The sequence below is a fragment of the Sparus aurata genome, chromosome 8 (assembly GCF_900880675.1).
Source record: "Sparus aurata chromosome 8, fSpaAur1.1, whole genome shotgun sequence".
NCBI classification, from domain to species: domain Eukaryota; kingdom Metazoa; phylum Chordata; class Actinopteri; order Spariformes; family Sparidae; genus Sparus; species Sparus aurata.
The window spans coordinates 11,676,278-11,702,571 of NC_044194.1; the positions used below are offsets into that span (position 1 = coordinate 11,676,278).

A 26,294-nucleotide genomic window follows, 5' to 3' on the forward strand; every position below is an offset into this window, starting at 1 on the left:
ACAAGCGCAGGATGTGGAGATAGAGGACAGGTCATGGGCTCCACTCAGTCCGGAGGTCATAATAAGAGGGCAGGTTAAAGGTAGAAGATCTCAACGCACCACCTCTCTACTGCATTTTAATTGCATTGACTTGTACAGTGTCTTATAAAAATACACAGCTTTATCATTATTTTAACTGTGATCTATGACATTTTCTGAATTGAGTCAATTTGTTTATGCTTTTGCACACATTAACATCTGCTTTCACTTGAATTAATCACACATATTTAAAGCATAACTCCACCAGTTTTCCACATTAAGGTGTGTTTTCAGGTCTTGGGGAGTACAACTGCATACAGTATGTGAAAACAAATGTAGTTTTTTAAAGCCTTTTATTACTCCAGAGGAAGCTGCTGAATTGCTTCTAGTGATGTCACTTATTAGTTACGTTGCATTGTGGGTACTGTGGGCGCCAGGCTATGATAAGGAAAAAGAATGTCTGGAATAAAAAAGGTGATATCTCTGGTTCAGCAGTATTGTTTGTGATCTTTTGTAAACTGTCCATAATGAGTCTAACAGTGGACTGGTGTTTACGTTACCCACAATGCAATTTAGCTATTAACTGACTGCCATTGTAGGCAATTTATCAGATTACATGCAGCTTACACTTGAGCCACAAAAGGTTCCATGCCACGTTCTTCACATATGCAGTAAACACACTTTAATGACAAAAATTTGTGGAGTGACCCTTTGAAGACATGCTTATTCTTTTTTTTATTAGGCAAGGATTGCTGCTAAATTGTTTAGGTTGTTATGGTAATCAAAATTAAGCTCCATTTAAAAAATAACCAATATAAGTAGTTACCAAAAAAGCATCCACTATTAAAAAAAATATACTAATGAGACAATCATTAAGTGACCAAAGGTGGGTGTAGAAATCACACCACCCCCATCTTGGACTTTTCTAGCAAGATCTGGAGAAGATGGCGCTGCCAAAATCTATTAATATTTCCAACCAACTCACCACTGCACAGAATCTGCAAGTACTGCGTGCGTACCTTGTAGTCCGCAAGAACATCCACCTCCTACGTGATCGCCCACGTCTGCTGTTAAAGAGCCATGAGATGCTGCCATGCAAGACTAAATGCGCATCTCTGGTGTGTATTCTTCTGCTTGTTTTTTTATTACTTTTTTTTTTTACAGCCATATAAAATAAAACAAATCCACAACCTCATCATCAAAGATTTAAGCTGAATTCAAAAGTGATGACCACTTTCTTTTCCCATCTCTGACCATTTTAAAGATGTAAAGATTCCTTTCACTATGTCTGGATTCAGACAAAAGTATGAACGTTACATCCATTCAGTCCCATTCAGCTCTTCATCTTGCTGATGGAGAGCAGGTTTGCTCGGAATGCTATTACTTTGGCGCATTAAATAATTGGGATTTTGGAGCCCTGCAGTATGTGAGTCGTCTTTTTTTTTTCTCCTGTTTTCCCATCCAGAAAATGACATAACTAAGATATAAATACATCTCAGGAATGAAAACAAAACTGTCCTGCTAATCACTAAAATTAATGCGCAAAACCACTGCAACCCCGGTAGCAAGGCATTGAAAGTAGGTTTACATTCTTTTATACAATCATTTATATAGTGCTTAAAATTGCCCACAGCATGCAGAAGAGTATCTGTGACTATATTCCTATAAACAATAGGAAAAATAGCCAACAGAGTGGGGAAAATCATTAAGTTCATTACTCTGGCCTTCAACACTCTCGATTAATTTTAAACATTGCATCATGGGACACATCCCACCTTCGTGTCATTCCTCTGATGCTACAGACATGAGTCACAAAGGCAGCCAGAACCAGCGACGGCACACTGGCTCTGCTGCTTTTCCAAGAGGGCTTCCAAACAATGAATGTTTGCATGAAACTGCGATGACAGGTATGTCTTGGAATGCATGTGACCTGAAAATCATGAATTCCAATCTAAAAAGCTCTGTGAACACACTGCAACGCTCACATGGGTGACAGACTGCACACGTTTTCACGAGTCGGCTGAATACTTTTGAGCTTCATGGACTCGAAAGTATTCAGCGTTTACTCTCGAGCGTTTACTTTCGAGGGAGGCGTTTCTCTGACCGGAATGAACGTCTTCGTCCTTTGTGGGAGAAAGAATATTCACAGTTTTGACCTGATCAATCCCTCAGAGAGATTTCTTGGCACTGCATGACTTTTCCACTGCATGGTGCCAAATCCCAGGGGACCAGGGTGTCATATGGTGCCGTATGAGAGTGCCCACTGTGATGATAATGTTACTGGCCTGCCAGATCCTGCCTTCTGCTGTTGCACTGCTATCTGCGTGTTTTCAGTTCTTTTTGTGAGCAAGACAGAGTGAGAACGATACAAGGTATGATGAAACAGTGGGTGTTTGGGACAGGACCCATCTGTCCCTGCCCTCTGTCCCACAGAGACATCGGCCCCGGACCGGGCCAGGCCAGGCAAAGTCCAGCAGGACATGGTCAGCTGACACACCAGGGCTTGGATGGCGAAATGCAGGATGCTCTAATTAAGCTTATGCTGTTTGTCGACTTTCTCTTGCACGGATGCCAACATCGCAGTGTGCCAAAGGGTTGTGAGTCACGCTTCCTGAGTGGAGAGCCATGGACACTGGCTACAGGGGTGCTCTACGAGGGGCGTGTCCTGTCCTGAGAGTGCCGGGCCTGTAGCACAGTGATATGGTGATAAGGAAACAACACGAGCCCTGGACGTGCAGCGCCACAGGCCTCTGACATTTCAGGAAAGCTATGGTGCTAACAACAGCCTTTGTTTTCTGCCAGAAATCGACGTTATGAACAGAAGCCTGTCGAGTAGCGAGAAATTGCTGTGTCATTGAGCTGAAATGAACACATCAGTGGAGACATTGTCCATTTAACGCGGTGACACTAATAAATTCATCGGCAAATATCCTCGACTCCCGGACTCTAATATAAAATGAGGGGTGATTCAATACGCCAGGTGTAATTACCATGTGCAATAACGAGCGACGGGGAGAGTGACGGCAGAGCTTTTCTCTGCTGGGCGAGATTATAGATTGTAGTAATTGCAATTCTGCCTTAATTATGGATGTAGCACTTCATGCAACAAAGCAGAGACAATGTCTCAGACATCACATTTCTAATGTCATCCTAACTGTTGTGGCAAACACCAGGAACATCGATCAATATATAATTACATTCGGGACTTTTTATTACACAAATTAATTAATCATACTAGTCATCTTTTTTTCCACAGATCTCTCAACCTGTATGATTTTTGATATTCTTTGAAGAAAGTAGAGGTGTTCAGCTTTGTGTGGTTTCAGAAAAATGTGACCTTCACATAAATTGAACACCTGTGTCAGGCTGTCCAAACCATCCACATATTCTAAATACCAATAATAAGATGATGATGATGACGATAATATCACTGCAGATTGTTTGTACTGAATGTGGTCGAGCAACAGCAGAGGATGATGGGTGATTTCAGAGCGAAATCGCTGGATTTACCCCTCTCTGTTGTCCTCTTCATCCGGGTTTGAGATAAGCTGGGATCCAGCGAGGGAGATGTCCAGGGCGGCCAAAGGCAAGTCTCTGTAGGCGAAGCTGACCAGCTGGACTGGGGCCACACACTGGTTGTCCTCCTCCACCTGCTGGGAGATCACCTCCAGCTCTGAGGCTCCGGCCTTGGGAGGAGCCCTGTGGCACAAACAACCAGAGCACCGTTAGAGACAGAGGATGGATGTGCTGTTTATTTTGAATTAGCCGGTGTACTAACTTGGAAAATACTCCAGGTAGCGAAGGGTGACAACAACAACTGGGACCGTGTGTAATATTGATGAATGAAAACACAAACATGGTGTGAAATTCCTTGTTTCTAGTGTCTGCTGGCAAGGACACGTTTACCTGGCAACTGATTGCTGATCTACATTTCTCATTGCGAGAGTGAACTAGGTCTCAAACCACAGTAATAATGGCGGTTTGCATTTAACACATGAATGGAAATATTACGTTTCTCAATTAAAAAGATTATCGGCATCAACTACAAATCCCATCAACTTCTTCCTCTTTCAGACTACTTTGCAAAGAATTCATTATCACGTCATGTTAAGAATGATAGCCCAACTACCACCTTAAAGTATGGGACATTAACTATACTTAAATAACAAAAATACAAGTAAAAGTGATACATGTTTTTACTATACTATACTATGGGCTGACTGATTACAGGCCTGGCTGATAACCGAAAGCAAAATGAGCAAAAACTGAGCATTTAATAATCTGAATCAGTGTTTTTTTTTCTTTTCTTAAATCTGACTGTTGATTAAATACATTATCTTAAAATGTGCTACTGTCACTCTGATGCAGAATTCAATCTGCAAAGTTTTCAAATAAATCTTGTGGAGTAAAGGTACAATAAAAGTGGAGTGGGAGTATAACATAGCAGAAAATGTAAATAATCAAGTAAAGGACAAGTATCTCAAAATTGTACTGTAAAAGTACAGTACTTGAGCAAATTCCATAACTGGGTGAAAGGAAATGTATGTATTTTGATTTTGAGCTGAACTGTCCCTTTAAAACCAGTTAAAAACTCAGACTAATTATTTTTTATAAATGTCAGGACATATATCTTGTGAATGTGTAGTAGAATAGTACTTGAGTGAATGTACTTAGTTACACTCCATCATTCAAGGATATTCAGAATTGGTCGTCAACCAAAGTGTCAATTTAAAAAGGTTGTTTCGTCTTTGTTTTTGTCCATTTCAGGTCTGCATTTCTGCGAGGCTGGCTATATTTGGCAGAGCCAGACAAAGTGTCACTTTATCTGCCATCGAGGACCTAAGACTTAAACGTGTATGGAGGGCTGTGTGGACCTCCGAGCTCAGCCAATAGCGGACAAGGAGAAGTCACCCTGGAACAGGAGTCTCGCACGGCTTGGCAGCCGTCCCAGTGCAGCCAATGTGGAGACATCAATAACTCCAGTGCTTAACAGTGGAGGAAGGCATTGATTACAAGATGGAGGGAACAAAGGCCATCGGGTTGGTGAATTCTACAACCTCTGTGCTGGAGGTGAAACGGAGTGGGAGGAAACAGTTAGGAGAAGATCACTGAGCAGACCCACCTCACTGTTAAATGTTAATGTAGGCAGGCTTGGAAAGGAAAAATAGGCCTCCCTTTTCTCTGACTTACTTCTTGACTAATAGCGGTTTAACGGACTCCCTTTAAAGGTTATTTTGTTATTCTCTGAAGAAGCCAAGAATCACTTCAACTGTATTGTCTTAACGTAGCACAGTAGGGCTGTTATCGTCTTGTCCTCACTACATAAAATGCCTCGGCCTTCCACCCTTTAAATATCTGATCCTTCTGTTGTGCGTGTCCTGATAGATGTGTTATTTAGTCCCGAGGGTCAAACAGCCATATATTAACATGCTTGCCACAAAAACACCCCTCCCCATCCCACTGAGGACTTGGCAGTTCTGACCGCACCGCAACAAGGACGCTAATCAGTCATGACAGACACAAACTGTTTAGTGCATCAAAATCACATTTCCAGACAATCGCAGAGCAGAGCAGGCCAGGAGCCATTATGTGCAGAGCCCAGTGGAGTGGCCAGTTGCCATCCTGGGGAGGGAGCGGAGGCTTCACATCTGAATACTTCGCTCCCCTCAACAATGCAGGCGAGGGCAGCCGGCAGCATGCTAAAGGCTGGGATCTTTTCAGAGGCATGTGATGTATTAGCAAACGCCACGAGGAAGCAAAAAGGTTAACATAGAGCATGCAAGGCTGCGGGGGAAATCTCGCACCCGTACAGAGATAAGGCTCACAATGAAGCCCGAAAGGCGAAAAGAAAACATGCTTCCTCACTCGCTAATGTTTCTAAATGCTGACTTTGTATTGTTTTACATGTAACTGTTTAGGCTGTAGCTACATGAAGTTGCTTTACTAGTACATAATGCAAAATACCGAAGTCAAACTGGTTAATAGCAGCTGTTTGAGACAACAGTAATTATATTGTTACTACACAAAAAGAGGAACTTCAAACAGATCTTAATGGAGATTGTTGTTTGCATCATTCCGTTTGAATCAATTCAAAATAAAAACAGTCGCTCTGAGGGCTCTTAATACTCTTAGTACAGTCGTTATGTTATGTGCAGTGCAAGACGTGGTGATAACTGGCAGCGGCGAAGTGAATTGTCGCCAGAGGAGTTGAGAAGAAGGTCGATTTTAATGAAACGCTTTCAATCACTTTATCAGTCCTTATGTTTTATTGACATACACAGTTTTTTTTTTAAGCTTTGGTTGTACAGATCATACAGATATGAAGCAGGGCTGTCACTATATCACACTTTCACTCCATGATCGTCGTGGCCAAAAGAATTCATGATAAAAAATATTATCGCGACATCTAAACCTGCACTACAGATAGATAGCTGGACACTGTGTCCCCTTCATCTTCTTTTTTCTGTTTTATGGCGGTTGGCGAGTAGCCTTAAGGTGCATTACTGCCACTTATTGTAACAAAGCGAGAACAGAAAGAAACGGAAATGATTTACGATGCGCTGGATTATTTGCACAACGTGAATTCATTTAAAAATATCACGGTTATTGACAATATTGTTATATCATGATAACCCTCATATGAAGCGCAACAACGTAGGCCTTGGTGGACCATTTCTATTACAGAGTTCAATTAACTGGTAATACTAATTAAACTCAATGCATTGGTCAAAGGGGCGACTGTGGCTCAGGGGTAGAGCCAGTGTCTTGTTATTAGAAGGTCACTGGTTGGATCCCCTAGTCGGCATGTCAAAGTGTCCTTGGGCAAGATACTGAACCTCAAACTGCTCCTGATGTGCTGGTCGGCACCTTGCATAGTATATGTATGAATAACTGTAAGTCGCTTTGGACAAAAGTGTCTGCTTAATGTAAAGATATGATAACTTTTTGGGGAATTTGTAGTATTAATATAAACTTAATTAAGCGTAAGAGAGTTAAAAATGAGCGTTTCGAAAGAGGTCTGTTTCCGTCTTGTGTGTAATTATTGCCAGGGATCGGCTCCTCCAGAGTGACAGTGATGTATGTTTAATTTCCACGCTGTGTTTACATCACATCACTATAAGTCATCATGCAAAGATCAATAGATATATATAAACATAATAGCCTGCTGAGATCTCTCCTCTCCACTTCTAAATCATTGATTAGACATTTAATGATATTTACATCCAATCCAAGACAGAGAAAATCTGTGATCAGCTTTACATGGTTTTAATTATTAGTATTCTCCCCTCCTCTCATTTCCTTCAGTTGCGGTGAGGTAGGACTGAATAACAGAGACACCGCCCAGTAACACATTTCTTGGAAATACATACAGCAACTCCATTTTTTTCCTCCTTTAATTTCAATGGGAACATCTTCTTGGCAACACTCAGCAATTCCATAGATCTGGAGTTTAAATGAATTTCACTTGTAATCTATTCCAGCCTCAGTTTTCTGCAGCCTTCTGTGAGAAACGTACTCAAATACCGCCGAAAGTCCAATACTGCTGAACTCAACAGAAAGTAAAACCAATTTATATCCTTTGACTCTGAATACGAACACCAGCGCACACAAAGGAGGATCAAATGCTGACATAAGATACATCAGGTGGGAATATGTTAACTCCCAGAATTGTAGATTGGGGGGCCTTGTTAAATGTCAGTCAAGAGCAGGTCTGTTCGTAGTAACATCTAAAGTTGAGGCAAGATTAAAGGGATAGTTCACTCCAAAATCCCAAACCCATTTTTTTCCCTCTTACCCGTGGTGTCTTTTTTTATACCCCTAGATTGCCTAGTTTTGTAGATATCGGTCGCACTGAGCTTGTGGTGCTCAAAGTGCTCCAAAAAATACTTTGAAAGACTCAACAGCAATGACTCTTAATAGAAATCATGACACGGTTGATAACGATAATCAACCTTTTTGTGAGAAGATTAATGCAGGAGCTATTTCCTTTCTACCAAACTACATCCATCTGCTGTATCACCATGCAGGAGGAAATGTGCATTTACTCGTTGATAGGAAGCTTGTGCTTTGGGCAGCGTGGGATGCAAACATTAATGGCCTCATCTTCAGCTCAGCTCTTACATGAGCTAGCCTCTTGTCCATGAGTAGATGCGTGCTTCCTTCTTTTTGGTGATTTGGTTAGCAAGTGTAAAAACAGAAAATAAGATTATCTTGAGTTAGCAGGGTCATGATTTCTGGAAAGAGACACTGCTGCTGAATTTTTCTAATGTACCTTTTGGTGATTTTGAGCATCACGAGCGAATTGAAATCTCGTTCCTTCATATTTGAGAGAAGGCAGACATCTCTACCACTGATATCTCAAACGCTGCAAAACAATCTCATTGGATAACAATCACTGCAGCTAAGAGAAAAAAATATGTCTTTTTTTATTTTGGGTTGAACTATCCCTTTAAAACCAATTTGATTGATGGTATGAAATGTCAGAACATTATTATGTATTAAACAAGTTATATTATTTCGTGGCTTACTTCATTCTTTTTCTTGATTTGGTTGAACAGACTCTGATCTCAGATGACTGACATATGCACCCAACTCTTCTCTGTCCTGTATTGTATTGTATTTGCAGATAATAGTCTTTTGGTTTAAGAGGCAGTTATGGATGAGTGCTCTTTACCACTGAAACTGTAGCTCACATGTCCAATTGCACGGCACTTAACCTTCAGCACACAGGTGTGACCTGTACCTCATGGCAAAGGAATGTGTACAGAGGCTAGCTATCATGTGTAAATAACTTAAGATAAAAATCAAACTAAACAGCGTATGGTTATCATGATGCTGCACTGCCAACACAGTAAAACAACAACGATCAAAAAGAGTATAACACAGCTTTTTCAATCAAGGTGATAAGGGGTGAGAGTGATGCCTGTCACATCATATTCAAAATCACCTATTTTGAGCAATAAATCCTGCCCTTCTGTCACTTCAGTGGATTTCAAAGTGCTGCCTCAGCGTGAACTGGTGGTTTGCAGAGGGCATCGGTATCATTGTCATTCTGAGTGCTCACTGCCACAGTATTTCAGGCCAGCTGTCTACAACACAGTCGCTCTGTCTTATCCAATAAGTTTTTTATACGGCCACTTGGCTACCCCTTGGTGCACAATTCACTGTCCTGATATCATCAGGAAATCGGGACCAATGTGCCAAATCACTTATATGGGCTTCGGCCAGATTCCCCAGCAGCAGCAGCAGCAGCAGCAGCAGCAGCAGCAGCAGCAGCCCTGACACAAGCTCCTGACACAGTGGTACATTTGTAAGATCTGAACTCTTCGGCAACAGCTACTCTTTCAAGGTCCGAGGGGAAATTACAGCAGTTGATTCCACTTGCATCAATGAAGAGTGAATGTGTTTTGTTGGTCTTTGGAGGCTTCTTTTCACTGTTAACAGAGGAAATGCTTCAGCTTCGGATCTGCCGTTTAATGTCCAAATCACATCACAGTTAGCAGGGAGAGAAGATGATGCTTGAGACATTAAAATGTTGTTTGCAGACATCCCAACCGCAGCTGCTTGTTCTTTTGTATGTTGGATATGGACCCACAGTATCACAGTTAAGAGTGAAGCAGTCATTATTCTAGGTTTAAAGACCAAAACACACAATCTATTAGTCTGGGTCTCAATAATTTCCTCCTTCCCAACCCTCTCTGTGGCCCCAAGTCCATTAATTCCCACTGAAAACAGGCCACAAATAGTTTAATCTTTTTAAAAAGTCATTTGACACATTTCTTAAAACAGATTTCAGCAAAAGGTAAACAAAAAGGAGTAATAGGACATTTGTTGACAGTATTCGGCTACTGATTATTCCACATTTGGTGCACTAGTGAGCATTTTAAGGATTTGTGGGATAGACTTTTAATAAAATACAGTGCCCAGGTTCATCATAATAGAGAAACATGTCCCCCAGTGCAACAGTGAGGCTCACGGCTGTGTTATTAATAGTTTTTAGGCAACAACGGAGGTCATCAGCACAGAGCACTGAGAGTAAACTACAGCATATCAGGTTTTGGCAGAACAGATGGTGTTTTTCAGAAAAATAATTCATTGTAACAGTTGCAAAACTGATGTATTGGTGACTGAATATATATAATTTCGAAGAATCTATGTTTGGGATATGACTTAGTAATTAGAAGAATTGATGTCTCACTAAACATCAACTGAATGATATGAAGACCTATGACTCATAGCATTCAAGAAACGTAGCGCATCGCATTCAGAGACAGGATTAGAAACTCTGTATTTGGGCAAATTTAATTGTGTCAAGAAAGGCTAATCAATAGACTAGTCATTAGTCATCAACCTTCACTTTGGGTTCAATTGTTTGTTGGTGTTCACTCTGAAAACCAATGAGCTATCCTAATGAGCTATCTCATACCCAGGTTGTCAAACTTTGGTTTAGCCCAAAGCGTAGGTATTTGATGCCCTGGGAATGAGAGTGAAAAATTATCTTTTCCCCAAAATCACCTACTGTGCCTTTAAAAGGTATAGTTTGTAGTATTTGGCCAGAATTCAAAAGTAGCTGCATTTAATTTGGGGTTCAGCTCAACTGGATTTGGCAGACAGAGGTCAGTTTGACAACAGGGGATACTTTATGGAGGTGATTTACAGCGGCTCTGACCAAAAGACTATGTCTCTGAGGATGACAAGACCTGGAAGGCGAGGACGGTGTAGGCGTGCATTAGGAGAGAAGCAACAGAGAGTCGGATCATGCACTGATTCCACACAACAAACTACCGTGTCTTAAAGATTCAATAAACAACAACACGATCTGTTTGCTTGCTGCAGACGACCTTTGTCTCCAAAGGAAGTGAGTTGTTGTACCTTGCCGCAAATCCATGTGTGCACTCCGGGATAAAGCAGCGGCCACATACGGCAGAGGCACAAATATTTATGTTCAGTCTGTGTGTTATGGACAGCTGTGCGAAATATGTCCTATAAATCCCTTTGAATTTGTTGTATATGAGCAGCTAATCATTTTGTGTGTCCTGCCCACCTCCTACTGTTGAGGGCGAGAGAGAGAGAGAGAGAGAGAGAGACAGAGAGAGAGAGAGGATTTACAGCATGAAGTCTGAGAGAGCAGGGGTGAAAAATAACTCCAAAGACCTTTCTCTGCATGAGAGTTTCCCATCTGTCACTTCATAGAGAGTCACTTGCATTCAGCAGCATTAAATCATTGTACCACTAACCAGTCAACAAACTCTACGTACGATTTGGTTACAGATCTTTTGCACTCGTCTCCTTCGAATGGAACCTGCAATCAACCATCAGCAGTGCTAATCTGCTGGTCTTGAGGCCGGGACAGAGATCCCTGTTGGTTGGAAGCAGCATCCCGCCCCTTTAATCAGAAGATGCAGCTGACTGAACCCATTCTGCATTCACCCTTCACTCCAGTTCACTCCACTCCACTCCACCTTCTCCCACTCCACTCCATTCCCCTGCTCCCTCTCTTTTCCCCCTTCTCTTAGCCCCCACCCGGGCTGTCATCAGAATGCAGGGCCTGTCTGGAGGACCACACACAGAGTAATTATTAATAAGAGAAGATGACAAGTGAACATCCCTCCTGAATGCTAAGAGATGCCAGCGGAGACTGGAGATGGCCGGGCCGCTCTCCCGCTCTCAGCCTCGCTCGCAGAGATGCCGGGCGAGTCCGAGCTCCGCTTTCTTTCCCCGCTGATCTGTGCTCAAAGTCATTCACTCACAGGAGGGGCATGAGAATATGCAGGTCCCACTCTGCTAATCATATCCTACCACGCTGCTGAGATGCCCTTTGCATAAGCCTGCGTGTTCATAAATAGAGATTTAAGATTTCACGCTCCTGCAGACATGGTTTCAAACAAGACTTTATACTTACTGCGTGTTGCTCATGTTGAGGTCTTGTTGCTGCGAATAGACGTCCAAACTAAGTGACCCCAAGAAGAGGAACTTGATTTCACCACTGCAGAGACCTGGCTCCTACCACACCTATGGAAATAGCAGAAGAAGAAAGAGTGTAATTACTACAGGGAAAGGAAATCAGGAAGCTAGTCATGGGCAAAACTCCATCTGCCGAGGAAGATTGTGAGAGATGATTGGGAGCTCCAGTGCAGCAATCAATAAACCTTGAGGGGAGATTGTTTTGCCAACTGCTGTTTCCAAGGTCAAAACCGAACATTTGATCTCAAAATCATGAAATCTACACACACACAGCTGAGCTGTTTAACCCAAACGCATGCAAAATGATCAATGAAGTATCACTGCCTGTGCGTTTTCCTTGAAGGCACACTGTCCTAACTTCAGCTTTAGCTACGCTCTGTTCAACTATTTTCCTGGGGAGCACTAAACTGTAATGGATTTTAAATCTCCTCCAATATACGCTCCGCTCTGTGAATCAGGGGCTGAGGAACATCACACCTCTTGCATAGCAAGTGCAGCAGGATGCTAGCTCTTTGTGCCACAGGATAGAGAGCCATTGATGTCCAAGTCGGCTCAGTGAAAAGCTCCGCACCAGCTGCTTTGTGGGGGGGAACAGACATGACATGAGCAGACAGGGAAAGTCACAGGCCCAAATTTCTGAAATCAGTTGCCAACAAGAGATGAATTATCACACATTGGCTTTGTTGACACCTGCGTGATTTGCACGGTTATTTCACAGGACACACAGCGAAGTAACCCTCAGACACAGAGAGGTGAGGAGTCAGCATTTGCAGCCGTGGGGGGGGGGGGGGGGGGGGGGGGGGGACCACAGCAGAGTAAATGTAGTGAAGCACAGCAGATTAAATGCTACTCAGGATAAATGAGCCCGGGTCATCCAAGGGCTGAGAGTGACACTGTTTCACTGCAGCACCCAAAAATGTGCTCATTAGCGTAACACACACACACACACACACACACACACACACACACACACACACACACACAAAACAAAAACAAAGACACAGCTGTGGACATGAGATGAGCAGAGACACTGAACAAGGCGCATCAGTTTTTGTGGTGAGGAATGACAGTGGAGGTGATGAGAAAGGCCAGGTGGAATCACAGTTAATTTCACTGCAGAGCCAAGAAGTGTCTCTGGTTTTGAGTAAATCACAGTATCGGAGAGACTGAATGTCACAATCGGCATCTGGAGTTTATTACTTTAAGTACAGTTTGCAGTCGAAGTGCTTCATCAGCGGGAGACAGATTCTTCTTCTCCTCTCTTTTTTTTGTTGTCGTACTATCTCATTTCGCCCAAACAAAGCACCTCGGGGCTATTTCTGTCCACTGCTCTCTGCATTCAACCCCCTTTAATCAAGATGCATTTGCAAATACACAAAAACAGTTAGGGGGTTGCTGTTAAATTTTCATTTTTTTTTTGTATCCCACTTTGCTTAAAGGCCACACGGTCTCATTCTCCATTCAAACCCCAGCACGAATACACCAACCAACCTACACGAGAAAAAAAAACAAAAAAACAAAACAAAAAAAAACAAGCACAAAAAGGCACACTAACCTCTCCTGTGTTCCTGCTCTACATTGTGTAAAGTGTGGTCGTGACTCCTTTGCCCTCGCAGCGATGATGGTAATATCTCCCTCCTCGCCGATGATGGTGATGATGGTGATGATGATGGTGATGATGATCAGCAGCGTGAGGGAAGCTCGGGTCCTGCTGTGTGTAGGCTGCGATTCCCCTTGAATTTGCGTCGGCCGAGCACCCGTGTCGCCTCTCAGAAGACAGAAAACACCTACTCCGGACAGAAAGCAGCATCCTTCAGCGGAGACGACGAGGCTGTCACTGAATCAGGCTGAGAACGACATGTTCGGAGGGAGGCATGATGTGCTCGCAGGGCTTTCTCCACCTCCCCCCCCCCCCCCCCCCCTCCACCACACCAACACAATCACACCAGGGACTCCATGTGCCCGATAATAAGGAAAAAAAGAGGAGGTTCACGACCGGGAGCTGTCCAGGTGCTGAAAAACTGGGGATTCCAGCGGCTACAGATGTGCGACGAGCGGCAGCGGCAGCGGCGTCAACGCGGAGGGGAGACCGAGATAGATTCACACACGCACACATCACACGCACACGCAAAAACATACACACGATACATCACATGAAGCATAATCTGTAAATCTGGATTTGGTATGAAGCCACAAGAGCCCCGCAGACGTCCCTCTCTTTCTTTTTCTTTTTTTTTTCTTCTCTCTCCTGTGCCACCCTGGATCCGTCGACGTAGAAGAAACACTCTCGCTTCACTTCACCTCTTGAGCTTCAGAGTTTTCCTCGCGATAACAACCCACCCGCACGAAACCAAAAAGAGCGAAAATAAATAAATAAGATTTTTTATTTTTTTTTTTACTAATACTCTGACAGTGACTTCAAGTGTTTCTGTGGCGTTCACTGGCGAGAATCTGCTGTGTTTAATGTGCTTCATAAATCTGCAGCGTCACTGTAATATTTATATTCGACCTGTGTCCTATAAAACGGATCTGGTTTGTCGCTAGAATTAAAATAAATGTGCAACCACCTTCTAGAGAAGGGCTTGTAAAGGTTGTATAAACTGAATCTGGTGGCCTTTTTACACATTTTGATAACAATTTAAGCCTACCACTACTTCAAAGATCAGATACACTCGCTAAAATAAAGATTTATTTGGTCAGGATATTAAAAAAAGAGGATATATTATGATTTATCTTTGATGACAGTCAGAGAAAGAAAAGGTTTCTCTAAAAAGTTATCAAGTCTGCAGTTATATATGTTAAACGGTCTTTGATAAATTATTTTTTATTATATGTAAATAAATCAGCAGATGTAAATATTGAGTTAATACATGGATTTTGGTTTAGATTCCGGATGGAGCTATCTGAATGATAATTGGTTATCAGTCGCATACTTTTTAAGCACTTTTTAAATAATAGAAACTGTAAGACTTTAATTTAATTAATATGCAATATGTTACTTTCCCTTTTATCAAAGTAATATTTTAACATCTTTGCTTTAACTCAAGTATGACTTTTGGGTACTTTTTACAGCACTGGTTTTATGCTACAGGGAGATTTTTCGCAACCTGGCAACCCATATGTTACTCTGGGTGCTTTATTTCAGCAAACTGAAATGTGGAGTCTACAGTTTTAAATATCAATACATAACAAAACCATTTTGGTTTAGATTCTGTTGTGCAGGCTTTCCAAATGATTAAAGTTTTATGCTGCTGGATAATTCTTTGTACTTTACGTATACGTTTACCTATAAGTATTTTCCTTTCCTTTGGGGAAAATATTGCATTTTTTACTCACATTCATTTGGTATCTTTAGGTACTAGTTACTTTGTAGATGCATCCGAGCCAAAGTTATCGTTAAAGTTTATCGGCAAATCCCCCCCAAAACTAATTCAGGTAATCAGAAAAAAACGCTGACTATTGGATCCAATAATTGACCAGATTGATTATTGACCCATAGTATAAAGTATATACAAATTGAAGGTGTAAATATGTGTATTATTCACTTTAACCTGGACTTTTGATACTTACGTACATTTAATTGCAGATACTTTCAGAATTGAAAGTGTCAAGTGGTATTCATTTAGGTTACTTTCCATTTCATCAAACTAATATTTTAACAAGACATCTTCACTTTAACTAAAGTATGACTCTGGGTTACCTTTTACAGCAATGTTTTTTGCCAATGGGGGATTTTTCACAACCTGGCAACCCATATGTTATTATAATGTGGTGCTCCAAACTGATCTAATGAAACTGAGCAAATGATTTACTATTAACTTGGTACCAACATTATTATCCGACTGAAATCTACGACAGTGGGCCTTAGAGGTGTGGCCCTCTTAATCTACTAAGAACACCTTTCAGATGAGCAGACACTAACCTGAAATGTCCACAAAATCTGATAAAAGACTGGCCTGATGGCACAAACACTAAATGGACTAAAACAACACGTTTCTTTTTAAAATAAGAAAGCAGTGGGTGATTAAAAATAGCCAGTTGATGAGTCACCTAACGGTTCTGCGCACACGGCAGTAATTATTTGTCTGAAGGAAGTGGTGCGATGTGTTTATAGCCAACAAAAAGGTTCCCACGATTCCATTCATGCCTTCTTTGCATTCCTGTCATTCAGTTGTTTCTAACCAACCCAGACATGCTGCGCTCACATGCACAACAGGTGATTTCCTCACCTAGCCTGATCTCATAGAGCTCCAAGAACAAAAACAAAATGCCATCTACTGAACTCTTCATCTGATAGTATCACACTGAGGTCAACACTGTCAAAATGAGACTTATCAGACCTCTGATAGCCCTGTATTGCTCATATACCATGACATGAGACCTTATACGACACACTATCAAATTACCTGCAATTACTTGCCAGTATCCTGACGTTTACCTTGCCATTTACAATGTGGACAAACTGCAATCACAACATTTTTTTAGGCCAAGGGAGGAACACGCCCACGTGCGTCTTCTCCAACAAAAAGCAGTTCTGAGCTACTTTCGAGCGTCACTATGACTCACCCCGGGAACCTGTGCTGACTACCAAAAGCTGGGATTTCACGAGCTGGTAAGGAACAGATTTTTGGTTTATTTCAGTCAGGGTGACGGTATATATTCCTCTCACAACTCAATAATAACTTAATGACACCTTTCACTTTTAAGACACCTTGAAACCTTGTAGGTGTGTTTTCATTATTTGCATTTCAACAGTCTAGTTATGACATGCTTTCCTGGCGAGACTAAACTACCTTTGGTGTGACAGAAAGTTTCTTGTGCTCTCAGGAAAACTGCAAGAACAAACACTCCCAATGATGGCAGGTAATCATGAGAGATGTTCAGAAGCAACGACAAATAATGTTAAAAAGTGTAGAGCCACTCTTCCTGAACTGTTGTGTCTTTGTAGAACATGGAGACCCCTGTGATGGACCGGATGTCAACTACTGCATGAATGGAGGGACCTGCTATAAAATAACTGCCATGAATACACTTTCCTGTGTGTAAGTTGACTACAAAACTGGATTTTCATTTGTCTTTGATGTCAAAATGACTCTTCGGGAACTTTCATTCACATACTTTCACGTATGACGTCATTACATGGCAACACGGTTAACTAAATTCCTGTGCTGACAGATACTTTCGCATGTCATATCTAACGTCAGGTGCAATGACAGTTACAAAGGCAGCAGATGTGAGCAGTTCCAGCTCTCCCGGAGTAACCCAGATGCAACAAAGGCAGGAATAATTGCAGCCGTGGTCATTTCTGTCCTCCTCTCCTTAGTGATCCTGGCAGTTGTTATCTACTACGTCCGCAAGTAAGTTCATTGTAGCTTTAGGATTGCCAGCATGGCATCTAAAATTAGCATTTGGATGTGGAAATGTTTGATATGTTATTAAGTGAGAATATCTTTTTTTAAAGCTTAAAATCATTACTTGTGTCCCCCCTGCAGGATGTTGAAAGCCAGGAGACAGAGCCAACAGAACAATCAGCAACAGTATTGGAGAGTAAAACCAAGAGTATGATCTTTTCTTCTGATGTGCGCTTGTTTCTCTTTTGGTTGTGTTGTCGGATGGGATGAGACTCGGTTCCGTTTTTTTTTCGGATAGTATGAAATAACTGCTGCACTGACATCTAGCCAGGTGAAGAGCCGATAGCTCGATTACTCGTCTCATGAGATTTCAGGGACAACAGGTGTAACTCATTACCGCACACACAAACAAGGTGTGAAACAAGTGTGAGTGGGTGGAAATTGAATCACAGCTTGCACAGTAGCCTATTTAACACAGCTATGGAGTGGGCACTGGCGTTACTCGTGTTAAATCGCATTTCAATCTATGTGCTTTGTCTGAAATGTATTTACAAAGCATTGTTTGACTATGTTAAAAAAAATATGTGAACTATTATTCGAAATATTAAACATTTAATATGGAATTATGACATAATCCCTTGTATCAATGAATGACTATGCTCAATGTGTTACTAGTAAATATTTAGAAAATTATGTAAATACATGCAATGATCCCTACTGAATGTCTTCACTGTGTGATTTGTGGTGGACCGAACACACACACCCACACATATTTGTGAGGATCCTGATCCATTCTAATCTCAACATTTAGCCTATTCTTAACCTGATGCTATATCTAATCTTAACCCGAAACCATAATTGCCCCCCTGCAGTTTTAAAACTCAAGACTGGTCCTGACAAAACTGGATGTGCAGGAACACACACTTAGTAATACACTGTGCGTGGGAGTCTGTATAATTAGAGTATCCCAAGCCGTTCATCAGTCTCCTTAAATCTAAAAATGGGCACAGGAGATCCCAGGAGCTTCATAATGAGAATGGTGTCATCAAATATGCTTCAATTCAGCAAGCTTATAGGAGAGAATTATAACTAGTTGGGCCACATTGTCAATAGCTTGGACTTTCAGTATTCTCCCAACAGTTGCTACAACCAACTGTGGAAGAAGAAAAAGCTAAATTTAGACTGTTGACAGATTAGTTAGTCCCTAAAACACTAATGTCCATTAGCGAGGCAGCTTTTCAGCACTCTAATACAGGCATTAAAATCTGAAATTGTTCTTATTTGTTAGCTTAAAAGACAAAGTCACGATTGTACTCACATCTGAATGACATAAAAGTGATCTCCAAAGTCAGCTCAGCAGTGAGTAAACTGAAAATATCATCTTATTGATTAATGACTGGGGGACACCATAGACAGTATTTAGACGGATCGACATACAACTGACCCAAGGATTTTGATGCTACTATGAGGAAGTATCTGTAGAGGGTGGACCCTTAAAGTCACTGCATGTGCCGTAGTAACTTTGGTAGTGTACCATTCTGCTTTATAAAGCAACTGACCCCTTTCCATGAGTATGAAACATTTGTTTTATTTCTCTCAAATGCAGAAACACATCGATTCAAATGTTGTTGTTTTACCTTTCAAAAGGCAGAAATGCAGTAATCTCTGTATAACGCCAACAAAGTGAGGATGACATCAGCCATGGACTTCTTTTGTGCTAGAAATGCATTAATTTGCTTCCACCTAGTGGCAGAATGGTGTCACTGCCAAGAGTTGTAATGGAGCACGAGTTGTGTTTACTTTGTGAACTTCACAAGGTGTAGAAAACACATGAAAAATATTTATTCCGTTTAAAACATCCTCTGGACTTAAAAGATGTATCAAAACTATATAAGATCACAAGATTATCTGAAATGTAAACTCATTTCTGTAAACAAACTTACTCTCACAGGCTTCTGTCTTTGTCAAACTCATGTGCAATTTTCAAAGCTGTGCCGTTGAGTCCCACTGACTGCATGTTAGTGATGATGGTGACCACCACCCCCTGTGGGAGGACGGGGGTCTGTCCTTGTCGCTGGTCTATCTCCTCACTGGGTAACACCAGGAGAACGCTGCTAGCCCCCACAGCGCCTCCTGTGTGTGACACATAGTGTCTTCGCTTCCTGCACTGACCGTATTTCTGTAGTTTCTCCACGACCAGCCAGCCTTGTGCATACAGGCCATCTTTATCCCAGCTGGCCTCTGTCCTGTCAACAGGTGCCCACAGATCTATAACAGTCTGGGGTTTGAGGAAACCCGGCAACAAACTCTCAGTGTCCTTCAGGTGGGCCACCTGGTAGCTGTAGAGTAGAGCGTTACCGAAAAGCAGCAGGTCGCCTGCCGTGGAAAGGAAGCCGCCGCCTGCCCACTTGTAGGAGTTGTCCACATACGGGCAGTTCACAACACGTCCTCTCTTGTTGAGATGATAAAATCTGCATAGAAGCATCAGCAATTAACATGGACTCAACAGGATTTTCATCATGTCGTGCATTAAAAAACGTAAACCTGAGCCTAAAAAGATTAAACCTGAAAAAATAGATCTCTACTAACTTCTACTTTGACATCACTGTAACATCTCTCCTGTACTGTGACTCGTCAGAGCAATTTCAACACAACTTGAAACTGGCGATGATAGAGTACCTGGAGCGGCGGTAAATAATAGGGTCATTCTCGTCGGGCACAGTATTGAGCATTCCCAGCTCACGGAACATGTTCGTCATGACATCCAGGAAGCGCTGTCCAGCTGCTCGCTCCACAGCAGCACTAAGCAGAGTAAAGGCGTGGGTGGAATACAGAAAGGTGGTGCCTGCAAGTTGTTAAAAAAGAAAAAGATCTTACTCAGCAAAACATTAACATCACAACAATTAACAATGTCACATTTGAGTGGCTTGATGTGCCTTACCAGGTTTGAAAATGAGCGGGTCGTCCTTGAAGAGGTCCAAAGCCTGAGTGACACTTTCAAAGTTGTCCTTCAAGTAGTACTCCTCATGCTCAAACTCCTTTTTCTTCTTAGCCTGAGTGGCTTCTTTGTCTTTGGTGCTCGGTTCTGTTGCAGGTTTATCTTTGTTTCCAGATGAGCTCTTTTCATCCTCTCTCTCTTTTACTGGTGGCTTTAACAGTCGCTTAGCTTTCTCCTTGTCCTCCTTCACTTTCTTAGCATCCTTCTCATAATGACGTATACCACTCAGGTGGGACAGGATCATGCGAGGGGTTATTGTGACCTGAAAGATCAGAAAATTATGTGCATGTGAGATGAACATGAAAATCAACAGGGTGATATTATTAATGACCATAGTACGACTGCGACACTGTTGTTCGAGTTACTTACATCCTCTCCATCAAATTGTTTTTGGGGAAATTCTGGGACATATTTCTGGACTGGAACATCCAGATCGAGTTTCCCCTCCTCACACAGTCGCGCAGCAGCTGCAGATGTGAGGGGCTTACTGATGCTGGCGATTCGCAACACTGTGTTTGGGCTGCATGGCACACGATTCTCCAAATCAGCATAACCGATCCCTGAATTACATGAATGAATCACACGAGAATATTTATGTTTATTCAAAATGTATTCAAATATAGTAAAGATTCCATGTGTGGCATTTTAAAAAACATTTAAAAATCGGTATCACATGATTTTTTCAAAATTTCATTAATGGAAACAGCATGGCAGAGGCAAACTGCAACCAGAGCTGTAGCTAAAAAGCCATTTGTTTGTTAATAATCTATTTGTGTCTTTTGTACCTTCTTTTTAAAAAAATATTTTTTTGGCTTTATTGACAGAACAGCTGAAGATATGATAGAAAACAATGTGAGAGAGAAGGGGAGCGAGATGCAGCTAAGGGCCCCAGGCCGGGACTCAAACCCAGGGCCGCAGCAGCGAGGACGCGTAACACAAAGCCTCTGTACATGGGACGCCCGCTCTGCCCCACTGAGCTAAACGGCGCCCTGTCTTTTGTCCCTTCCTAATGTTTCTTTTTGCTCCAAGGCAGTAAGCCCACCCGGAGCCACTGTTAATCAGGTTGGCAATCTCCACTCTACTTTTTGCCAAAATTTAAATCACATCATCAGCAAGAATGGCACGTTTGGAGGTTATTGGCCAGTTTTGTGCCAAAATCTGAAAGGCACAACATTATCAACCATGTCTACTTTGATAACAGAAGATTAGATAACATACTTGAAATGCCCGGCCTGGGGCCCTAAGTTGGTGAGCTTATTTGTCTCTTGGGTCAAAACATCATGCAAATGTTGGCATAACTTTAGAAAGAGCACTTTAATGGCATCTTATCATTGTGATAATTGTGTGTTAGCAATGACAAAAAAATCAATCAGAAGCTATTTTGAGAAACAATTCAGAATTTGAGTCATTTCACAAGCAAAGATTAGACTAAATATTCTCCAGTTCCAAGTACCGCAACATTCGTATTTGCTGCTTTCTGCTGTTCATATTTTGTTTGAACTTTACATCCAATTCGGGTTTAGTATTGTTCAAAGTAATTCATTTGAAGACATCCCATAGGCTCTTTAAAATAATTGGCCAGTAACTTGTTAATGGAAAATAGTTGTTACAACCTTATTAGTTTCCTTGTTGCCACAAACTTACAAAGGTAAGGATGAGGCTATAATGATGGCCCAGTATTTGCATTCATAGTAATAAATGTTATCATGTATTCTTACACTTGATCAGAAAGAATGTGTGTTGTGGGTCAATGTTGCACCAACCCAGTTTTGCGCGTAACACCCTTAAAGGATAAGTTCACCCAAAAATGAAAATTTGGTTAATATCTACTCATCCCCAAGTGCATGGAAAGGCGGGTGAGGTTTCATATTCCACAAAAATGTTCTGGAACAGCATTCTCTTAAACAACTGAAGAAGGTGGAGACTTGTTTAAAACGTCAAACACAGCTGAATAATAACAGAAAATGGATCCGCTAGCTCAACGTTTCAAAACAACTCCCCATCTACTTCAGCTGCTGTGAAACTTCAGACATGTTTTTGTGGGCTATAAAAAACTTCTGTCAACTTTTCATTGACATGGGGTTGAGTATATAATGATTACATTTCCTTTTTTTTTTGGTGAACTTATCCCTTTAATGCTGATTTTCCTGGCACCAACCTTCACACCAGACTTGAGCACCATCCACAGAGACTCCAACCACCAGCCCCGGAGCCCCGACCTCATCCTAAGAAACAACACACACACAGACACACACTGAACTCACACAGGTGGCACTGAAGTAAATATACTGTAAGTAGAGAGCAATATAGTGGTCTGAGCTAAACCAAGCAGTTCACAGGCCTACCTCTGTGCCTACCTTTATCCGCTCCACAAGGTCCCTGCTCACCGCGATGGCACGGCTGTATCGATCTGTCCTCTGCGCTTCTGTTACCTGGACGTCACAGGAACTGTTGGCTGCGTCCGTGTGGTACTTCAGTCCGACAGCTAACGCGATCCCCACACCGACCCCACATATCCAAATCCTGGACTTTGACCTGTATCTAAAAAAGCCCGTGTTTGACCCTCCGACATGTCGTCTCTGTTGTTGATTAAAAACACTCAGCTTGTCCAAGGCTCCGCGGGGTGTCAGCAACGGAGACTCGCGCGTTGCTAGCAGGGGACATTTGGCACAAAAACGATTTGGCAAAAACAACCGTGACATTTCTAATTATGTTGCTTCTCTTGCCTTTTTGTGGGCGATGTATATCTGCCCCTGGTTAACGAGTTCCAGGCTCCAGTTGACAACAACCTCTCTTCCTGTTTGCATCGTCGAACCAGACCAGACGAATCAAATCACGATTGGGATCAAATCGAGCGAAGGAGGCAAACTCAAAGTCTGTCAGGCCTACATTGGACTTTGGATCATCATTTTATTGATGAAACAGAACATAATTAAACTGCTAAGATTACATGTATTTATTATTGTGTGTGGTCATAATGATCTCGTGGTAAACGGAGCGCGACTCCCATGCTTTCTGTATTCATTTGAATTGCCAGGATAGCATGTATCTAATCAATATTCTGGTCAATGACTGCGTAACAAAAACTTCCACTGATGTTGATGACTTCGACATGAGGCTAATTAAGAAAGTATTAGACGGAATTATTTCACCACTAACATACATTTTTAATCTGTCATTTCAAACTGGGATATTTCCCACTAAAATGAAAGTTGCCAAAGTTGTGCCACTGTTTAAGAATGGTGACACACACGAGTTTACTAATTACAGACCAATCTCAATACTGCCACAACTGTCGAAAATCCTAGAGAAGCTATTCAACAATAGGCTAGATAACTTCATCAACAAACACAAATTGCTATATGACAGCCAATATGGATTCAGAAAGAACCACTCGACTGCCTTTGCTCTAACTGAGTCTGTGGAAATCATTACTGACGCTATTGACCATAAACAACATTCAATAGGAATTTTCATAGACCTGAAAAAAGCATTTGACACCGTTAATCATGATATCTTAATAGCTAAACTGGAGAGATATGGCATCAGAGGTGTAGCACTGCAGTGGGTCAAGAGCTATCTACACAAGAGATCCCAATATGTCAAAATGGGTGATAACACATCGACTAGCTTGGACATAGTCTGTGGGGTCCCACAGGGGTCAGTGCTGGGTCCAAAGCTGTTTATACTATATATAAATGATATATGCAAAGTGTCAAATATTCTGAAATTAATATTATTTGCAGATGATACAAATATTTTCTGTTCTGGGACTAACCTGAACCAACTTGTGGAAACAGTAAATCACGAAATGGCCAAACTTCATGTGTGGTTTAATATAAATAAATTATCATTAAATCTTGAGAAAACTAAATACATGCTATATGGGAAAAAAGGCTGCAACAACAGTACTAACATTCAAGTAAACGGAGTGAATATTGAAAGGGTACATGAGAACAAAGTACTGGGAGTAATCATCGATGACATGTTAAGTTGGAAGCCACACATAAGACAGCTAAAAAGGAAGTTGGCCAGGAGTGTGTCCATACTCTGGAAAGCACAAAAAATATTAAATCAAAAAGCACTTCACCTGTTGTACTGTGCACTCGTCTCTCCACACCTGCAATACTGTGCAGAGGTGTGGGGACACACATATAAAGGCTCCACACAGCCTTTGTTAATACTCCAAAAAAGAGCTCTGAGAATCTTACATTATGCCAACTATAGGGCACACACAAATCAGTTATTTATTGAATCAAGAATACTTAAACCATATGACTTAATAAACTATCGCACGCTACAAATGATGTACAAAGCTGCTAACAAAAGCCTCCCTCATAATTTGCAAATACTCTTCCTAGACAGAGAAGAGAGACACAATCTCAGAGGGAACATGATTTTCAGGCAAAGTAAAGTACGAACTACGTTAAAATCCTTTTCTTTATCAGTCAAAGGTGTTAAACAATGGAATGTGCTAGAAGATGTCAAAAAATCAGCAACACTAAGGGGCTTAAAAAAAAAGTATGTACATTCAATCGTTGATCAGTACAGATCAATACTAGAGGGTTGATAAAGGTCAGAGGCACGAATCAACAGACACTGGGCAGACACTTTGTTGAGACGGCGTGTGAGCATAACAAATACCATTCTGTACCCAAACAATAAGTTGAACCTGAGAAAATTGTATGGTCCAAGGCCAATGCCAGTTGTACATGGCAGGATGTTGTTATAATGTGCATCAACAATGTGAGATAACTTAGGTACGAACACTGTGCCACTATTGTGAGTTATCACAAGTTCTTCTGAGCTGTGAAGGACTCAACCCTGTAAATCGGCACACAAGAGTCATTCGATTGAGATTCGTCTAATATTGTCCAACTACGTTCTTAACCAATCAATCAATCGATCAATCCACGATGGAGTTGCTGAGCTGGTCAATGAATGCCATCGACAGAGTGTTCTCAACACGGCGTGCGGGTTCTGGTGAACCGACATGCCCGGACGGGACCTTTATGTCCGGCTACGTTAAGGATGGTTGGGAAAATTGGAGAGTCCTCTGCCTTGCCGCACTGGATGTGGAAGATGTCGAGGACGTGTACATGTTCACGTTCATGACAATTGGAACGATCGCTTTGGGATTGGAATCTTTATGCAATATTGGAAAATGAGAAAGATCGCTACTGAGCAGACCAGTGCGAGGGCGGACAACGCCAATACTCGGAGTGCTGTGGTCGGGATACGCTCTGACATCTCAACAATCCGCGACTTTGTGATACAGATGCGAGTTGATGTAGCCACCAATCGGGAGGACATGGCGAAGCTAGCAGCCATAAAAGCTGCAGAGGAGACTGATGAATAACATGAAAATGCATTAAAGGGCTCTTACACCATCCCAACACCATCTCAACAAATAATAAATACACTGGACTTTTGCTCTCTCTCAATTGGATATTCTGACTTTGTGGCAAGCCTGGCTATAAGATGAGGCCATAAGATGAGACTGTTGTTCACTCATGATGGACTAATATGGACACATGTGCAGACACACATGTAATCTGTATGTACTGTCTAGAGCTTGAATTCAGCTCTGTATGCTACTGCTGTAATATGTTTTGTCAAAGGTCATAACAAAAGAAAAAAAGAGAAGAAAAGAAAAAAGTAATTTGCAAAAGACAAGAAAAGATCAGAATGAAGATTTTATACTGTGGGTAATGGGGGCGGGACTTGATAAGCTTTGGCTTCTCCCGCTTTTCCCTTTCGGCCATGTGTGTTGCTTATTTGAACAATGATGAAATGTGATGCTTATGAATTGACATGCCCGAAACAAACAACATTAAAAAACAAAACAAAAAAAAAAAAATATTAACAAATAATTTACAACTAATTGAGAACGTTTTGCACAACAACAGTACACGGAACACTTGAACACATGTTATAAATCAACACAGCCGCATCAACTACAG

General features: G+C 41.7%; 3 protein-coding genes across 4 annotated transcripts in view; 1 reads left to right on the plus strand and 2 right to left on the minus strand.

Annotated features, from left to right (window-relative positions):
- The window catches only part of tmem266 (transmembrane protein 266), a 32,785-nt gene extending 17,833 nt beyond the window's left edge, over positions 1–14,952 (minus strand). Inside the window, exons 1-3 of the mRNA XM_030425108.1 lie at positions 13,538–14,952; positions 11,921–12,030; positions 3,529–3,717 (exon numbers count right to left, since the gene is read on the minus strand). Coding sequence (XP_030280968.1) covers positions 3,529–3,717; positions 11,921–11,934 — 203 coding nt within the window. The 5' untranslated portion in view covers positions 11,935–12,030; positions 13,538–14,952. The remainder of the gene's footprint in view (positions 1–3,528; positions 3,718–11,920; positions 12,031–13,537) is intronic.
- Positions 14,953–16,480: 1,528 nt separating this feature from the next.
- On the plus strand, positions 16,481–18,055 carry nrg4 (neuregulin 4). Its single transcript, XM_030425113.1, has 5 exons — positions 16,481–16,594; positions 16,810–16,845; positions 16,931–17,024; positions 17,187–17,339; positions 17,475–18,055. The coding sequence occupies exons 2-5, from the start codon at positions 16,836–16,838 to the stop codon at positions 17,545–17,547; spliced, it is 330 nt and encodes a 109-aa protein (XP_030280973.1). The 5' UTR covers positions 16,481–16,594; positions 16,810–16,835; the 3' UTR covers positions 17,548–18,055.
- An 840-nt stretch (positions 18,056–18,895) lies between these two features.
- lactb (lactamase, beta) lies at positions 18,896–23,157 on the minus strand. Of its 2 annotated transcripts, none has more exons than XM_030425110.1 (6): positions 22,689–23,157; positions 22,490–22,556; positions 20,701–20,891; positions 20,275–20,593; positions 20,013–20,178; positions 18,896–19,804 (listed from the first exon to the last, which is right to left on the minus strand). In XM_030425110.1, exons 1-6 carry the CDS (start codon positions 23,031–23,033, stop codon positions 19,279–19,281), a joined length of 1,614 nt encoding a protein of 537 aa, XP_030280970.1. In that variant the 5' UTR covers positions 23,034–23,157; the 3' UTR covers positions 18,896–19,278. The 2 variants fall into 2 exon arrangements, with proteins under 2 accessions (XP_030280970.1, XP_030280969.1); XM_030425109.1 differs by having other exon boundaries at positions 22,677–23,033.
- Positions 23,158–26,294: the final 3,137 nt, after the last annotated feature.

Bases quoted from the DNA above. Each gene is read 5' to 3' on its own strand.
- nrg4 (XM_030425113.1), top strand. The intron at 17,025-17,186 runs GTAAGTTGACTA...ATCTAACGTCAG, and splicing joins ATGAATACACTTTCCTGTGT to GTGCAATGACAGTTACAAAG. The intron at 17,340-17,474 runs GTAAGTTCATTG...TCCCCCCTGCAG, and splicing joins GTTATCTACTACGTCCGCAA to GATGTTGAAAGCCAGGAGAC.
- lactb (XM_030425109.1), bottom strand. From the start codon at position 23,033: ATGTCACGGTTGTTTTTGCCAAATCGTTTTTGTGCCAAATGTCCCCTG. The intron at 20,892-22,489 runs GTTGGTGCCAGG...CATGTAATTCAG, and splicing joins TGCTCAAGTCTGGTGTGAAG to GGATCGGTTATGCTGATTTG. The intron at 20,594-20,700 runs GTAAGTAACTCG...CTGATCTTTCAG, and splicing joins AACAATTTGATGGAGAGGAT to GTCACAATAACCCCTCGCAT.